Source organism: Mirounga angustirostris, unplaced genomic scaffold (assembly GCF_029215605.1).
Source record: "Mirounga angustirostris isolate CCGP_5_RB_7025 unplaced genomic scaffold, mMirAng1.0.hap1 SCAF_4, whole genome shotgun sequence".
In the NCBI taxonomy this organism is placed as follows: Eukaryota; Metazoa; Chordata; class Mammalia; order Carnivora; family Phocidae; genus Mirounga; species Mirounga angustirostris.
In genome coordinates this window covers 140,398,059-140,415,834 of record NW_026991712.1, presented here as the reverse complement: position 1 = coordinate 140,415,834, position 17,776 = coordinate 140,398,059, and the positions used below count along the sequence as shown (strand labels likewise).

The window sequence follows — 17,776 nt, the reverse complement described above, 5'->3', positions numbered from 1 at the left end:
TGAGTCTGTATGTCAGTATTTTCTGAAGACCAATGTGTGATATGACAATGTATAGGTAAAAGGTCCATTCAGGATTCAGGACTGATCAATAGATTTAAATGAAACAGTATTTGAAAGTTTGTTGATGAAGTTGCAGATTCCATATTGCGGCTGATCTTTAAGAAACCACAAATTGTCAAGTTTTGGTGTGTTATCAAAGAAGAATGGACTCGAAGGGCTATTAAAATACTCCACCATTTTCCAACTATGTATCTAATTGAGGCCATATTTTCTTTATATACTTCAGCCAGAACAACATATTGCAATGTACTGAATGCTAAAGCAGGTGTGCAAAACCAGTTGTCTTCTTTTAAGCCAGATATTAGAGATTTCCAAAAATACTCAAAAGTACCACTCTTCTCACCATTTTGTTGTAGAAAATATAGCTTTTTTTTTTTTTTTTTAAGATTTTATTTATTTGAGACAGAGAGAATGAGAGACAGAGAGCATGACAGGGAGGAGGGTCAGAGGGAGAAGCAGACTCCCTGCTGAGCAGGGAGCCCGATGCGGGACTCGATCCAGGGACTCCAGGATCATGACCTGAGCCGAAGGCAGTCGCTTAACCAACTGAGCCACCCAGGCGCCCCGAAAATATAGCTTTTATTTTCAAAATGAAAAATGTATGCATCAATATATGGAAATACATATTAGTATATTACATGCATTAAATATTTTTAAAATTTCTCTATTTTTTTTTTTAAGATTTTATTTATTTGAGAGGGAGAAAGAGCACAAGCAGAGGGAGAGGGAGAAGCAGACTCCCCGCTGAGCAGGGAGCCTGAGGTGGGGCTCCATCCCAGGACCTAGAGATCATGACCTGAGCTGAAGGCAGATACCCAATCATCTGAGCCACACAGGCACCCCTGTGCCATTTTCTAATTCAGTAGATACAGAGGAGAACCACATAAACAAAAGCTCTTTGAGATTCTCAGTAATTTTTGAGATACAATTGATATACAATAAACCGTACATAGGTAAAGTATACAGTTCATAAATTTGACATATGTTTACTGGCAAGTTGAAATGTGTAGGACAGGGTAGCATAGTAGAAACTCAGGCAAGAGTTGATATTGCAGTCTGGACTTAAAAATTTGTAGGGCTAGTTGGCAAAATTTCTTAGGAAACTCTGTTTCCTATCTGTTACCGTCTTAAGGCAGAATTCCTTTTTCTCAAGGAAATCTCAGTTTTTGCTCCTAAAGTCTTCAACTGATTTGATGGAGCCCCTCTCCACCCCACCTATGTTATCAAGGGTAATGTTCTTAAAGTCAGCCAATTGTAGATGTTAATCATATCTGCAAAATAACTTCACAGTAACATCTAGACTAGTGTTTCACCAAAAAACTGGGTACCATAGCCTAGCCAAGGTAACACATAAACTTTAACCATCATACCATCTATCTCCTCAATGAAGAAAATGAACATATCCATCACCCACAAGTTTCCTGTACATCTTTGTAATGCCTATTTCTCTATCCTCAATAATTAAGAGTGTGAAGGGTTTCTGAGACTAGTAAGACTGAGAATTGTCATTTTATGGATTTTCAAAACACATCTGTGGCAGGAAACATATTCTTAAGGGTTTTTTGGAAATATTTTGTAACCTGAAAAAGAATGAGGTATTGTGGAGTATTTTGATATCTTTTCCCACATTCCCTTCCCCCCATTAGCAATTTTCATAAGCTTGTTTGCTGGAGTAGCATTTTTCAAGATGCCGAGTGGAGTAGTTACTGTGAAAAACAAAGGGTCAGATAAATTTAGAAAACACCAAGTTAAACAAAATCAAATAGACTTTTTTACTGTAAGAATTTTCTGAGCTTTAATATTCTAATGTGCATTAAGAATTGTCACAAGGAGAATATGATGTGCAGTTTCCCAAATTAATCCTGTTGAGACAGTGTTGGGAAAGGCCCAGGTCTGATTTTCAGCCTTTACTGGAAGGGAATGTCACTATTTCAGGTCATCAAGGAGGGGGTTGGGGTATGCCCATCAGTTATGATGCAGAAGCAAATGTTTATACCAGACATTGTTACCTGCCTAATATACATTATTCTCATGTAATCCTTAAAACAGTCATAAATTTTATTTTCAAATTAGAGTTATGGAAACTGTTAAGAAATTGCCCAGGGCTACTCAACTAGAAAATGACAAAGTCAAGATTAAGTCCACATCTGTCTGACTCTGAAGCCTGTCTTTTACTGCTTAAATCTATTTATATGAAATTGATCCCAATGTTTTTCTTTTCCAGATGTATACTTGTCCGGGGTTGGTCTAAGCTTATCAGATAATAGCCAGCTCTAGAAGCAACAGAACTATTGTCTTTTTCCTGTAGGGAATATGGCGAGGCCTAAACATAAGAGACAGAGCCATCCCCTCTCTCTTCTCATCTCAGCTAATGGCCAATAAGATCTCTTGAACTGGCTCTGTGCATTGTTGCTGAGCCTTTACAAGTTGTTGCTCATGTAGGCTGATCATAGCTTTAAAAGAATGAAAGGGAATTACTGCTTTTAATTAAAATGTATTCATGTTTTGAATGTTAATGCTCACTGTTGACTATGGCAATCTTTATGATAAGGGAATATAGATGTCTTAGATTGATCATAAAGTGATACCTATGTTCAGCTAATGGGGTTAATCAATCTTTATTCAAAGAATATAAAATGAGGTGATAGAAAGTTAGAGAAGGAAGTCTGTATTTCTTATTTAGAAGAGTTTCATGAAACAGCCCTCTATATTTCCTTTTGTGTTTACAGATATTATATACAGTTAAAAGATGGGTACAGTTGAGGGAGTATGCCTAAGAACACCTGACTGAGGTCACTGCAGCCTAAAGGGACATCAGAAATGGATGCATTTGATGATTTGCTATAAGCAAGGCATTCAACTAAAGACTTTACATATAGTAATTAAGTTTAATGCTCACAAATCAATGGAGAAGGATTCATTCCCATTTTGCTTAAGAGGTATCTGAGATTTAGGGAGAATAAGTAACCAACCTTTGGCTCTATAGCTTGATCAAAATAGAGCCAGGATTTGAACTTGGGTGTGTCTGTCTCCAAAGCCTGTACTTGTCCTTCTGCTGTCTACTGCCTCTAATGTTACAAAGTAAACGAAATTGAAAAATAGTGATTCATATGAGCTTTTTAAGAAACACGTTGAAGGTGTCTGGGTGGCTCAGTCGTTAAGCGTCTGCCTTCGGCTCAGGTCATGATCCCAGGGTCCTGGGATCGAGCCCCGCATCAGGCTCCCTGCTCAGCAGGAAGCCTGCTTCTCCCTCTCCCACTCCCCCTGCTTGTGTTCCCTCTCTCGCTCTCTCTCTGTCAAATAAATAAAATCTTTAAAAAAAAAAAAACAAAAAAACTCTTGTTGAGATTTAGTTACAATGACCAGTCAGTAAATGCGATCAGGGCCTATTCCATGGATAGGAAAATTACATGGTATCGTGTAAGGGGAGCTTTATAATCTATATTCTAAATCTATAACCTATAATACATAATACATCAATCTTAAAATCTATTAAGTCTGTAAGCCCATATCTACCTGTAACCTCAGTCTCCAAAAATCACAGTACCTTAAACATACATCTTTTGGGAATTCTGTTCAGAAGTTTGTTTTTGTTTTTAATTGAAAATGGGTAGTGTAAAACTTCGTTTGACAGAAGTATCTTTCTTGTGGTCTGGAGAAATTCTAGGGGAATCAGGTACACTAAGTGAACCCATTTTCCCCGGAAGGTAACTATAACAATGCAGTCTATTTAAAAGTGGTGATGAATTACTGACCTTTTGGTATTAGGCAATTATGAGTCATGTTAACTATCCAGTAATCTTTCATACCAAGAAGGAATGTAACCAAGCAGAGATTGGAGGGTGGGTGTGTACTATGAGGAATTTTAGTCTAGAATAAGCAAGGCCCAGCTTGAGGCCACTGAATAGTTGAATATTTCCAAGAAAATTTTGCTTTGAGTGAATCTATAAACAGATCTTTTCCTTATCGTTAAAAATCAGTTGATGAGGGCTCTGGGAATTTGAGGAAAATGGGATAGATGTTTTTAGATGTAGTATCTTTAGTAAAAGGCGAAAGATTTATGCGATCTGAAGAGAAACCAGAGATGTAGTATCTTTAATTCTTTGAGGAAAAGAGTGTTTATAGAGTTGCTACTTTCTGCCTATGTTATGTTGCCTTTTGATTAAAGACCAGTGATGGAACTGGTCTGGAATCAAACCTGGTAATAATTTTATTTTCTGTGTTCTAGTTTTCAAAGAAACAAATTTGATTTATTTTGCAGCTCAAGCCTAAATTCCTTTAGGTTTTCAAATATTTTATTAATAATTTATTAAAGTATATTTAAAAATTTTTTTTATTATTTTTTTAAAGTAGGCTCCATGCCCGATGTGGGGCTTGAACTCACGACCCTTACATCAGGAGTCGCATGCTCTACTCACTGAGCCATACAGGTGCCCCTCAAATATTTTTTTGAATTGAAATTATCCTCCAAACTGCCTATCAGGGAATTTAAAATGCAAACTAATATATTTTTTTTATTTTTTTAATTTTTATTTTTTTAAAGATTTTATTTATTATTTATTTGAGAGAGAGAATGAGAGAGAGCACATGAGAGGGGGGAGGGTCAGAGGACGAAGCAGACTCCCCGCCGAGCAGGGAGCCCGATGCGGGACTCGATCCCGGGACTCCGGGATCATGACCTGAGCCGAAGGCAGTCGCTCAACCAACTGAGCCACCCAGGCGCCCCAAACTAATATATTTTTTATCCTATACCTGCTAACTTGGATTAAAGTATTTTATCTTTTTTTTTTTTTAAAGTGAATAAATGATACTTTTAGTCTTTTCACTGTAATGTGGGGTGCTCTATCACATCAGCTGTTTTAATTTTTGTGCCTTCCATACTATCTTAGGCTATATGCCTAATTATTTTTCTCTTTTGAAAGAACCTATGGGTTAATAAACCTTTATATTTGAATGTTTGATTAGCATGCTGTATCTTTGCATCTTGGCCTAGCTGTTTATTGGTTATCATTGATTTATGATTTCTGTTAAAGAACTAAAGGAGCTCTATGAGTTTTAATTTACTTGCACAGTAGACAGGTTATGGAAGGAGAATGTCAATCAAAAAATATCAGTAAAATGCAGTGTTTGGGGCTGCTGGACTTAAACAAGGTAGCTGTCATTTTGGTGTCTTTCCTGTCAATCTGACTGATTGTGTTTGCACTTATGAATTCCTCAGAACACCTGTTTTTCTGGAAGAAGAAAATGTTTGACTTTCAGTGACAGATGCAAATTACATCATTTTGAATTGAGGTAAAATAGGAAAAAAAAATTGTACCTAGAGGTGACTAAATATGGACTTACAGTGAAGTGGCATTCTTTGGCCAAGCCAAGTTCACTTACTTGACATATTCTTTATTCTTTGGTCAGGCCAAGGATGGTTTGATTTACAGAGGCCGCTTTACCAGTGTTTTTCATCATGACCACTGACTTTCTCTTGAGGAGTTACTTGTTTTATTTCAGGTTGTTGCATTGATACAATATCAAATTACCAGTGCTTAAAGTAGAAATCCACTAATTCTTATTTCCTCTTTCATCTGTCTTTTCTCTGAGTCTTTGCAAATGTTTTCTGAATTGAATTGCATTTGTTTTCCTCCTCTTCTCCCGCTCCACTAGCTTCTAGGGCCTTCTGCAGACCTCACAACAAAGCCCATAGCTTTTTACTCCATACTAGGATCTAATACTAGTATTAGATTAGATTATTCAGGTTCCTGCAAAATTGGGGAAGAGGAAGGATAGAGAATAGACTTTTTAGTCTTAAGGCTTTATGTTTATGTTTATTTTTTATTTTTACTTTTTCCTTCTGAATTTCATCTATGCCTTATTGATGGTGCCTCCTGTAGCCAGGAATTGGAAACCTAGCACTGTATAGGCCCGATGGTCCTTGCTCTATTCTCAGGCTGTCCTTCTCTCCCAGCTGCAAAATACCTACTTTTCCTCTTCATTTTATTTAAGCATTTTGATGGTAATAGGCAGTTTCTTGGAGAATAGGAAAACAGTAAGTTTATTGTCTACTACTGTCATTCTGGAGGTATCAAAGTGTAAGAGAAAGGACTAAATGAGAGCTGCTCTTCAGCAGCTTTGTGACCTTGGTCAAGTCAGTCAACCTGTCTGAATCCCATTTGCTCATTTTAAAGTTGTCCCTGTCTAAATGAGATGATATATAAAAAGTGATTTTTGACCTGTAAAGTGCTAGGCAGATATAATCTTTTGTAGCCAGCTATGTTTACATCTTGGTAACTTTACTTGGTAAAGGTAAGTAAAGAGAATTCAAAATTTCTGATGAAACAAAATGTAGATGGATCTGCTATTTCAAGAATTTGACAAATGGAGGTAGAAGGGAAATGTTAAACATGTTCAACTGATGTACTTTTTGATATATTATGTTTTAAACTTTTCTGGGTATGAAATATACACATTTAAAAGTATATAAAAAAGTATAATGGCTGTGCACATTTTAAATAATGACAATCACCAATGTATGTATCACTTAGTTTAAGAAATAAAACATTTTAAATAACAACAACAATAATAATTACCCATGTAGATATCTCCAGCTTAAGAAATGGAACATTATGTATCCTTTCTCTAAATTCTCCCAGAATCCTGACTTTAAATATGTTATATATGCTAATGACTCCTAAATTTAAATATGTGGTCTGGACTTCTCTCCTGAACTCCAAATCTGTATATCCAGCTGCATATTTTACATCTCCACTTGCATGTCTAATAGGATCTCAGACTGAATATCTCTAAAACTGAACTCCTGATTTCTACTCCCACCCATCCATTCCTCTGCAGGCCTCTTTCTCTCAATTAATAGCGCTGTCTACCCACTGCTTGGCCTAAAAACTTGGAGTTTTGAGTCTTTTTTCCCTTTCCCACCTCATGTAGAAGCTATCAGTAGAGCCTGTGAGAGTTCATTAGGAATACATCTAGAGTCTCCTTCTCACAACTGCTAACCTAGTCCACAGTTGTTTTAGCTTCCTGACTGGTATCTCTGCTTCTGTTGCTTCCTGTCCTGTAGTCTCTTTTCAGGACAGAAGCTTGAGGGATCTTGATGAAAGTAAGTTCGATAATGTCCCTTCTCTGTTCAGAACCCTTCAGTGACTTCCCTTTCCACTGACTCTGCACTGCTGACCTCCAGTTAATGCTCCCATCTCCTCCTGAATACTCTTCTCTTTGCTCATTCTCTTCCAGCCACACTGACATCTTGCTGATCCTTTAACGTGCCACGGAGTTTGTTGGCCTTCAGAGTTCCTAGCTTGATGCCGGAGGTCTCAGATCCAACCTCCTTCCCTTCTTGAGGCCCAGGGTTTTCTGATCTCTTCCTTACCTTTGTGGCCATGAATACCTTGGCTCTAGGCCACTAGGCATGAAGTGATGCCCTCAACCAAATACCCATTTTAGAATTCTAGTTACTGTTCTCCTTTTGAACACATCCTCCACCCATCTTTTTTTTTTTTTTGGCAAAGATTTCCTTTTCTCTGTTGCCAGTTCAGCATTCATTAAAACTGTTATGTTTTATTTAGCATATTATATTCTCTGTCAGCCATTGTGTCAGAATTGAAAGTCCAATGAATTGGTTATTAGCCAGTGCAGTTAGATCATTGATTTCTTGGAATAATTTTGTTTTGTTCTTCAACTAAAGGATGGAAGACTCCAGACAGGGGACCACATCTTGAAGATTGGTGGCACAGATGTGCAGGGAATGACCAGCGAGCAAGTTGCGCAAGTGCTAAGGAACTGTGGAAACTCAGTCCGGATGCTTGTTGCAAGAGACCCAGTTGGTGCAATTTCTGTAACCCCTCCCACCCCTGCAGCCTTACCTGTTGCCCTGCCTGCTGTAGCTCACAGGAGCCCTAGTGCTGTGAGTATGCAAACCATTCTTTCACCTTGAATACTGGGTGTGAGACCCTGCCAGATTAGAAGTGCCTTGACTCAGAGTGCCACATGGGTGGGAGTAGTGCCTCCGTGCTCACCAGTGAAGCAGAGAACCCAGTTTAGAGACATTAGACAAATTTGATTTCCTTTTTTGCTGTTTCTCAGCCTTAAGTCATCCAACCTCCCTGCACTTTAGCTACTCATCTGTAAATTGGAAAATATTTGCCATTTCTTTTTTTTTTTTTTTAAATAAGGGCTTTTAAAAAATTTATTTTAAAGTAAGCTCTATGACCAGTGTGGGGCTTAAACTCATGACCCCAAGATCAAGAGTCGCATGCTCTACCGATCGAGTCAGCCAGGCACCCCAGTACTTGCCATTTCTATTTCATTAGAGTGGTGAGGAGATATGCACGTGTTGGGGGGAAACTAATACTGGTCAATGTATAAATTATATAGGAACAGAATGAACAAAGGAAATACATAATATCTATTATAATCATTATGATATAACAATAATCATTGCTATTATCAAACACCTAGAATTGTCAGGGTCATCTGAAATCCTCACAGGAATTCTGCAAGATAGGCCTTATCCTTTCATCAAGATAAGATCATATTAGATGAAGGAACTCAAATCCAAATTACTCATTTAAAAGTCATAAAGTGAAGGATACCTGGTGGCTTAGTCAGTTAGGCATCTGACTTTTTTTTTTTTTTTTAGATTTTATTTATCTATTTTACAGAGAGAGAGAGAGCGCACACAAGCAGGGGGAGCAGTAGAGGGAGAAGCAGGCTGTCCACTAAGCAGGGAGCCTGACATGGGGCTCAATCCCAGGACCCTGGGATCATGATCTGAGCCAAAGGCAGCTGCCCAACCAACTGAGCCACCCAGGCGCACCTAGGCATCCGATTCTTGATCTCAGTCAGCTTAGGTCTTGATTTAAAAAAAAAAAAAAAAAAAAAAAAGTCATAATAGTGCATCAGTTGCAAAGCTGGGATTTGAATTCAGATCTTTCTGGTCCATTCCAAGATCTTTCCAGCCATCTCACAGGCTCTGAAGCAAGGGGTAATAAAGCAAAAGGAAAGAAATAGCTTTTAAAAGGAGGGGCAGAGGGCGCCTGGGTGGCTCAGTTGGTTAAGCGACTGCCTTCGGCTCAGGTCATGATCCTGGAGTCCCGGGATCAAGTCCCGCATCGGGCTCCCTGGTTGGCAGGGAGTCTGCTTCTCCCTCTGACCCTCCCCCCTCTCATGTGCTCTCTCTCATTCTCTCTCTCTCAAATAAATAAATAAATAATAAAATCTTAAAAAAAAAAAAAAGGAGGGGCAGAGGGAAGAAGAAAGAAGTGACTTTGGCAGGAAGAGGTGGAAGACCATCATTCATGTACGTTCGAGGGCCGATTCTAGAACGTTGTTTGCCTCTCCCTACTTGGCACCTTATGAGTGGAAGCTTTCTGTCTGAGATGTTAACATCATTTTTGTTTTCCCCTCCAAAGTGGTTATAGCCACTCTCTTCCCCTCCATTACTCTAGCTCTCTGGAGCCTTCAGTTCAGCAGTGGGGACCAGTGTAGCTGGGTGATAAGTAAGAATTTGATGCAATCAGCTGTTTCCCTTCTAATGTTAGTGTTTTTAATCGAATCCTGTTTTTAGACACTTAATCCTTTTAAAGAAGTATTTTAGGGGCGCCTCGGTGGCTCAGTCATTAAGTGTCTGCCTTGGGCTCGGGTCGTGGTCCCTGGGTCCTGGGATTGGGCCCCCTGCTCAGTGGGAAGCCTGCTTCTTCCTCTCCCCCTGCTTGTGTTCCCTCTTTTCACTGTGTCTCTCTCTGTCAAATAAATAAATAAAATCTTAAAAATAGAAGGCAAGTAATGAAAGTAAGTTTTAGTTTGATATTTTTTGGTCCCAATAATTATTATTCACACTAATTCTTACCATTTGTTTCTCAATGTTTCTTTATATTTGGTTGTTTTTTGTTGTTGTTGTTTCTGGTTTTTTTTGTTTGTTTTTAAGATAAAAATTTATCCTGAGTTTTTTCTAAGTGGCTGGATTAGTTTTCTGTTGTTGTGTAACAAATTATCACAAGGGGCGCCTGGGTGGCTCAGTTGGTTAAGCGTCTGACTTGATTTTGGCTCAGGTCATGATCTCAGGGTCATGGATCAGGCCCCATGTCTCACGCATGCTCTCTCTTTCTCTCAAAAAAACAAAACAAAAAACACAAACTTAGTGGCTTAAAACAACAGGCTTTGTTAGTTCACAGTTGTGTAGGTCAGAAGTCTGGGTGGGCTTGGCTGAGCTCTCTGCTTAGATTACTGCATGGCCAAAATTAAGGGCTGTCTGGACTCTTATCTGGATGCTCATTATCTGGACAGCTCATTTGAGTCATCTGCAGAATACAATTCCTTGCAGCTGTAGGACTGAAGTCTCTTTCCTTTGCTGGCTGTCAGCTGAGGACCTCTCTCAGCAACTCCAGGTGCCCTGTATAACTTCTCACAGGACCTCCTCATTTTCAACCCACAAGTCCAGCCTTTATGCTTCAATTTCACTTCCTTTTCTGCTGCCAGCCAGAAAACTCTGCTTTTGAAAGGCCCCGAATTAGATTAGATGCACCTGGATAATCTCCCCTTTGCCACATAATGGAACATAAACGCAGGAATAGCAGCCGGAATCAAAAGTCATGGGGACCATCTTAAGATTCTACCATAGGTTCTAAAAAAATACTTGACAAACCATGCACAAATTGACTACACTCAGTTATGGAACTAAATATTATGTATAATTAAAATTGTTTTTTCCTTTTAGGACAATTCTGTTTTTGAAACTTATGATGTTGAACTCATTAGAAAAGATGGACAGAGTCTTGGGATTAGAATTGTTGGCTATATCGGAACTGCTCATACAGGTAAATGAATCATTTATATTTGGAAATAATTGTAAAGGATGTTAAGGTTTCTAGATAGTAAAATTAAATATCTGCAAATTTTAATTTCAATACTGAACAATAAAACCATGTATCTGTAGTGGAAGCCAGTTACTTTTCAGTGATTAGAGAATTGGTTTTACCTCAGTAGTTTTATAGCTGACTTGATTGTCATTAACAAAAGCATTTAATTGCCTAACTCAATGTGTAACATTTGAATTGTATCTTCTCTTTTTCTAAGATATATTTTAAATATTGTGACTGTTACATATTATGATGTTTTAGATGTGATAACATAAAAGGATTACTGTATATATTTCATACTATGAATGTCAAAAAGTATTACTATAATTACTAAAAAATACATAAAACAAATTCTTTAATTAGAATTATTTTCCTGTCAAATAAAGGGATTCTATTGTAAGAATACATACATGGCCCAAGTAACTCTGAATAACACTCCCTCAACTCCTACATGCAAAGCTTTGGTAACTTTTATTGTAAGAGTTACTTTCTTATTATAAGACAATCATTAGAGTAAGGAAAAATAAACCTTTTGATAAATATTTGCTAGTAACATCAATTCAGAGTTATGAATTGTTCTGGCTTTTTAAAAATAACAAGATTAGAAAGTTAATTTTTTAAAAAAAATTATTTTGCATACTTACAGCAGGTGGAAAGATTAAGAGTGCTAATGTATTCAAGTCCTGAATGAAATTCATGTCAGACCACCTTGTGCTATTTTAGCCTAATGAAATAACTGTTTTTAAACCTTTAGATTTTTCTAAGTACTACCTTTATTAGGTTCAGAATTTAAATGAATTCCAAAAGAGCTAAGTATGGATTGTATAATAATGTTGGGGAAAAAAACTATATTGAATAGGTCTTAATACGCTGTCATGTTAGAAAAAATCATGGCTTAGTTCATAAACTTGTGGCTTATGAACCTTTATTATATTAAGTTTTTGGAGTGTTCTTGTAAACCTAACAGTATAATATACACACCAAGTAAAATGAAAATGAATAACCAATAGAAAATTGAGAAAATTTGATGTTTATGTTACTGAATAAAGAAGAGAGTCATTTTACTTCTTTACTCTCAAAAGAAGTTTTGGGGACTTTGTGGGGGGGCAATGGTGAATCCAAAAACTAGAGCATTTAAAAATTCAGTATACTATTTGACATGTAGTCTTTCAGAGTAATTTTTGTTTTATTCTATTCATTGGATGTTTGAGGGGGTTACTTTGCTTAGTTCTGAAAGGATAGAAAAATGAATATAAGAAAAGTCTAGTCAGAGAAATATAAAATAGCTCTTAATTGTTTAAGGGTAAATGAAATATGTGTCTTAGCAGAGCTATAAGCAAACTATCATATGGCAGATGAAAGATTACATTTGACAGAAGCGAAATAAAGAATTCACAAAGAGGCATTTGTGCTAGGCATGAAAAAGGATTTTGGTGGAAGGGATGAGGTTTATAGGAAGAAAAAAGAAAAGGGATAATATGACAGTACTTAATGTTTTGGTGAAATATTAAGAGTCTTGCGTGTGTGGACTTTGTCTTGGAGGGATGGCAGTTGGAAGATAAGTTAAAAAAAAAGTTTTGGGCAGATTATGGAAGTCCTTGAATATGATTCTGTGAAATTTACATTTTATTATGTAGGCAGTAGGAATTCATTGATGTTTATTTTTCTTCTATGGGCAACATTTTAAGTTCATTTGAAATGAAAGAATAAAAATACAAAATCATCCAGAGTTACGGTTTTTCATTTTCTAGTTTCTCTTCTAAGTCTTTGCCCATAGGCATGTATGCTTTTTATATAGTTGTGATTTTTATTTAGCCATTTGTTTGTATTTAAATATTTTATAATTGAAGATTATTTAATATTGCTGAAATTCTTTTTTTTTTTTTTTTATAAACACTGTGTGTACTTTTCTGTGTCTGGGAAGCTAACATGAGCAGTGAACTAAATGTAGGCAGGAAGACCGGTCGGAGACTCTTGTCTTAGTGCTGGTGAAAAGTGAGAAGTCTCCAAGGCAGCAGGAAGAAGGGGGACAGCCCAAAAGAAGAGGATGAGACTGCCTGGGTTCTCCTGAATTCCAGCTCATAGTAGAGTGCATTTCATCAAGCTTCCGTTACTGATTGCTTTTCCAGAAATAGTCATCAGTCACATCATTTCAAATTCGGGTCACTTGTGGTGGTGACAGTTTGAAATAACCCATCAATTTCTCTGCTTGTGTTCAAAATAGTATTTATCAAGCCTCGAGTCAGCCCCTCTAGCTAATTAACCTCTTGATATGAATTTTGCAATCAAGGTCTAATTAGAGCTTTCTTCCTTTTTCCATATGTTTTTGTGCACCTCAGGGGAGGCTTCAGGGATTTATGTGAAAAGTATAATACCTGGCAGTGCTGCTTACCACAATGGCCAAATTCAAGTGAACGACAAAATAGTTGCTGTAAGTAACTGCCCTTTGTTTTAGAATTGAATCAAGTTGGGAAAAAGAAGTTATCTTGATTATAGTGTGTATGAGAGGAGAATGGCTTTATATAATATCATAATGTTTTAAAAAATTAAGTTCAGTGAAATCTCATTGATTTGGCTCTCAGGGTCCTAAGTTTGTTTTCTGTGTTTGCTTTTGTTTTTTTACTGTGTGTGAAGAAAGGAGTCACTAACCATAATGGTAGGGAAAAAATATATTTATATACACACACACACACACACACACATATATGGGAAAGATATTCTAGCATTCTCCTAAAAAAAGACTTCCAAGCACCTCTATGTTCTTTAAACTCACTCATTTTATATACATTTTAGGAAGCTATTAACCAGGTCTTTTTAATGTTTCTACTAACAGTAAGTAATTTTGAGTACATACAAATTTGAGATATTTTATATACTGGGGAATATAGTAATTACCTTTTGTCCATTCAGGCTGGTCTTTCTCCATTTAGTAGAAATTGGTTAAATTTTAAAGTTTATTTGAATACTATTTTTGAAGCATAAACCCACATATCTGCATAGACACATTTAATTTAGTGATTTGCATAGAAGCAAATGTTTGTTGGTGTCATTTGAATCTTTGTCCTTCAGGTCCATCTAAGGAAGCATCTTTCATGACTCTTGGCTTAGGAAATGCCTTGTGATTTTCAGGGGATAGAAGCCTAATTTTATTCTGCCTTGTCAGAAGTGAAAATAGCAGCTAACCTGAAACCTCTGTGTAATGGGTCTCCTAATATTTTAGGTCGATGGTGTGAATATTCAGGGTTTTGCGAACCAGGATGTTGTTGAAGTATTACGAAATGCAGGGCAAGTGGTACACCTAACCCTAATTCGAAGGAAGACGTCTTCGTCTGCTTCTCCACTCGAATGGCCTTCAGACACAGGTAGTTTTTATTTTATTTTATTTTATTTATTTTATTGTATTATGTTAGTCACCATACAGTACATCATTAGTTTTTGATGTAGCGTTCCACGATTCCTTGTTTGCATATAATGCCCAGTGCTCCACACAATACAACACAGGTAGTTAATGCCACTATCCCTCTCACCACCCCATAGTCTGGACTTGGAAGAATAGCTTACTTATGGAAGTTGTTCTGTGAGTCTGGGAAGGAAAAACTGCCCATCTTTTGTAATGCAGTGATGGAGAAATGAATCAACTCATTTGTGCATTGAAGAAGAGTTTCCTTTGCCTATTATGATGTGCCAGTCCAAATGTTAGAACACGAACCCTGACATGCATTAAGCTCTGAGAGCTGTTCTAAATGGAGATGGAAATCGTTTTTCCGAAAAGCTTCTAAATTTCATTTATTACTTATATTTGAATAATAAAGCTTTGACACCTTTTGTTCTAGGGGCTCTCATTTGTCTAATGCTTTGACATTTTGCACACTTCGGATTTCTTATGACTTCTAACAATATATTTGATTCTAATGTCTCCCAATTTACTCTTTGAAATACAGAGGGGGGCGCCTGGGTGGCTCAGATGGTTAAGCGTCTGCCTTCCGCTCAGGTCATGATCCCAGGGTCCTGGGATCGAGTCCCGCATCGGGCTCCCTGCTCCTTGGGAGCCTGTTTCTCCCTCTGCTTCTTTCTCTCTCTCTGTCTCTCATGAATAAATAAAATCTTAAAAAAAAAAAAAATACAGAGGGGAAAAATAAAACCTGGATTTCTATTAAAGATATTTTTATTTGTGAAATACCTGTTATTTGATTAAAGAATAGCAACTTTTCGTTATAGAACAAATAATTATATGCATCCCAGTTTTTTAATTACCAAGTTATTAATGTGTAGATCAATAAAACTTGACAATCCTGAAAAACAAATTCAATGTAAAATGAATTACTAGTTAGAGAACTAGTAAGAAATAATTCCTTTAGAATTTGTCAGAAGAGGAATACATTTTTTTCCCTCTCTCTTTTGAAGATATAATAAGCCTGGAAGCCTTCCTTTTTTTTTTTTTTTTTTTTTAAAGATTTTATTGGAAGCCTTGCTTTCAGTTGATACTGATTGATACTTAAATCGGAACTTTTTAAGTTTTAGGTGATAGTGGAAATTTTGCTGCTGAAAGACAGATGCCCTGTCAACTGCATCGTATGTATGAAATTAAAAATCACCTAAATAGTACAGATTGTACAAATGCTATATTGACCTTAAAAGGTTTACATAAATATTTATATCAACATAATGGTTTTTAATAGCTCTGATAGAGCCCTTGGCTTCAGTCTACAGTATCAAATAAAGTATGTCATATGCGAATTAGCAGTTCTTGCCTGCACATGCCTACATTTTAAATTTATGTTGGGATAAATTTTGACTCTAAACTTACACTTCTTCCGTGGTTGAGAGGTCCTTTGTGTGGGTTTTACTAGCACCCTTGGAAGAGTGCTCTACTGTAGCATTTATCATACCTTGCAGCAATCACCTGTTTGATGTGCAGCCACCTATGTAGGGGAATGGTGATGCCTTGGTTCCCTGTCCCATGTAACAACATTTTTGTGTGCCGTCCACAGCCAGCATTTGTCTGTTTTACTGCAGCAAACCTCACGACTTCTAGCTCTTGGGCAATACCTTCCTCTACCATTCTAAATCTGTCTTTTTGGCCTCTAAACTCCTGTTTGTATACGTTGTAGATCCTATTTGTGTACCAATTTGGATACTACTTGTAGCATTCAATTACATAATGTACTGCTCTGTAGTATAAACTCTGGTATGTAACTATTTTCCCCAGGGACACTACCAGCTTCTGGCCACATTACTTTGGCTAGTACTAGGCTGTGCTTTTTGTCTGTATCAATGGATTAATGATCTAAGAAATTTTATGTGTGGTTAAAAATGTCATGTTAAGATCATAGGAACTTAAAAAAATTCTTTTACAGTATTTTTATTTGAGAGAGAGTGTGAGAGCACGAGTGCCTAGTGGGAGGAGGGGCATCTCGAGAGAGAGGGAGAGAAGCAGATTCCCTGCTGAGCGGAGCCCCACATGGGACTCCATCCCAGGACTCCGAGATCATGACCCAAGTGGAAATCAAAAGTCGGACACTTAGCCAACTGAGCCACCCAGGCACCCCAAGATCATGGGAACTTTTAACTGGTTATATTTTTCAACTTTTTATAGTTGACCCTTGAATAGCACAGGTTTGAACTGTGTAGTTCCACTTATCCATGGATTTTTATCCAGTACAGTACTGTACTTTCTGTAAATGTATTTTCTTATGATTTTCTTAATAAAATTTTTTCTCTAGCTTTATTGTAAGAATACAGTATATAATAGACATAATACACAAAATATGTTAATTGACTATGCTATCAACAGCTTCTGGTCAACAGTATGCTATTAGTAGTTAAATTTGGGAGGGGGAGTCTAAAGTTTTATGTGGGTTTTCAATTGCATGGGGAAGGGAAGTGCCCCTAATCCCCCAATTGTTCATGGGTCAACAGTATTGTAAAAATTTTTAAACATACATATAAAAAAAAATTTTTTTTAAACATACAGAAAAATCAAAATATAACAAATACCCACAACCTACCATTTAGATTTAGCAGTTAATGTTTTGCCATATTTGTTTCATCTATTTATCTTTTTTCCTTAATCATTTAAGATTGAATAGTAGACATCATGGCACTTTAGTCCTACATACTTCGATCTGTAGTTTCTAAAAATAAAGATATTGTATAATAATAATAATATCACACCAAAGAAAATTAATTGTAATTCCCTAATATCAAATACTTAACATATTGCCCCCAAATGTCTTTTGTAGCTTCTTTTCCCTCTTCCCCCTCTCTGAAGGAAAAACCTCATAAAATTAAGATTCAATCACACATTGGACTTACTGCCTGCATTATGTTTCTTTGGTTTCTTAATCTAGAAGAATTCCCCCACCCCTGCCTCTGTGGCACAGACTTACTGTAAAGGGATTTGTCCATTTGTCACTAGAATACTACATTCTGAATTTAATTGTCCTTGTGGTATAATTCAACTTGTTCCTCTATCCACTATGTTTCCTGTGAGAAGCTAGATATAAAGCCTTAGATCCAGGTTAAATATTTTTGGTAGGAATACTTTATACGCCATGTGTGATCATTTAAAAATGACCTAAAATGACTCTTGTTCAACCTTTCTTGTGTTTTAAGAGATACATTATGACTTGCATGCTTGAGATTGAAATCTTTACTTAGCTCACTTTAGCTAAGGGAGGAACCACTGCAACCAGGGGAATTCTCTCCAAGTCCCTTCCAATTCACAGAGTTATTTTTTTTTAAACTCTTGATGAAGTCATGCCAGAACCTAGAAGAGCCCAGGGCACTGGAATGGGCTTATTCTGCATATCTTGCTCCTTACCCACCACAACCACAAGAGTATAAGACCTCAG

General features: G+C 36.9%; 1 protein-coding gene across 8 annotated transcripts in view; it reads left to right on the top strand.

Moving 5' to 3' along the window:
* The window catches only part of PATJ (PATJ crumbs cell polarity complex component), a 352,466-nt gene that overhangs the window by 28,796 nt on the left and 305,894 nt on the right, over window positions 1-17,776 (top strand). For all 8 annotated transcript variants that reach the window (XM_045897546.3, XM_045897547.3, XM_045897545.3 and 5 more), the window contains 4 exons: window positions 7,751-7,969; window positions 10,781-10,880; window positions 13,262-13,353; window positions 14,143-14,284. In XM_045897546.3, the coding sequence (XP_045753502.2) occupies window positions 7,751-7,969; window positions 10,781-10,880; window positions 13,262-13,353; window positions 14,143-14,284 (553 nt within the window). The remainder of the gene's footprint in view (window positions 1-7,750; window positions 7,970-10,780; window positions 10,881-13,261; window positions 13,354-14,142; window positions 14,285-17,776) is intronic.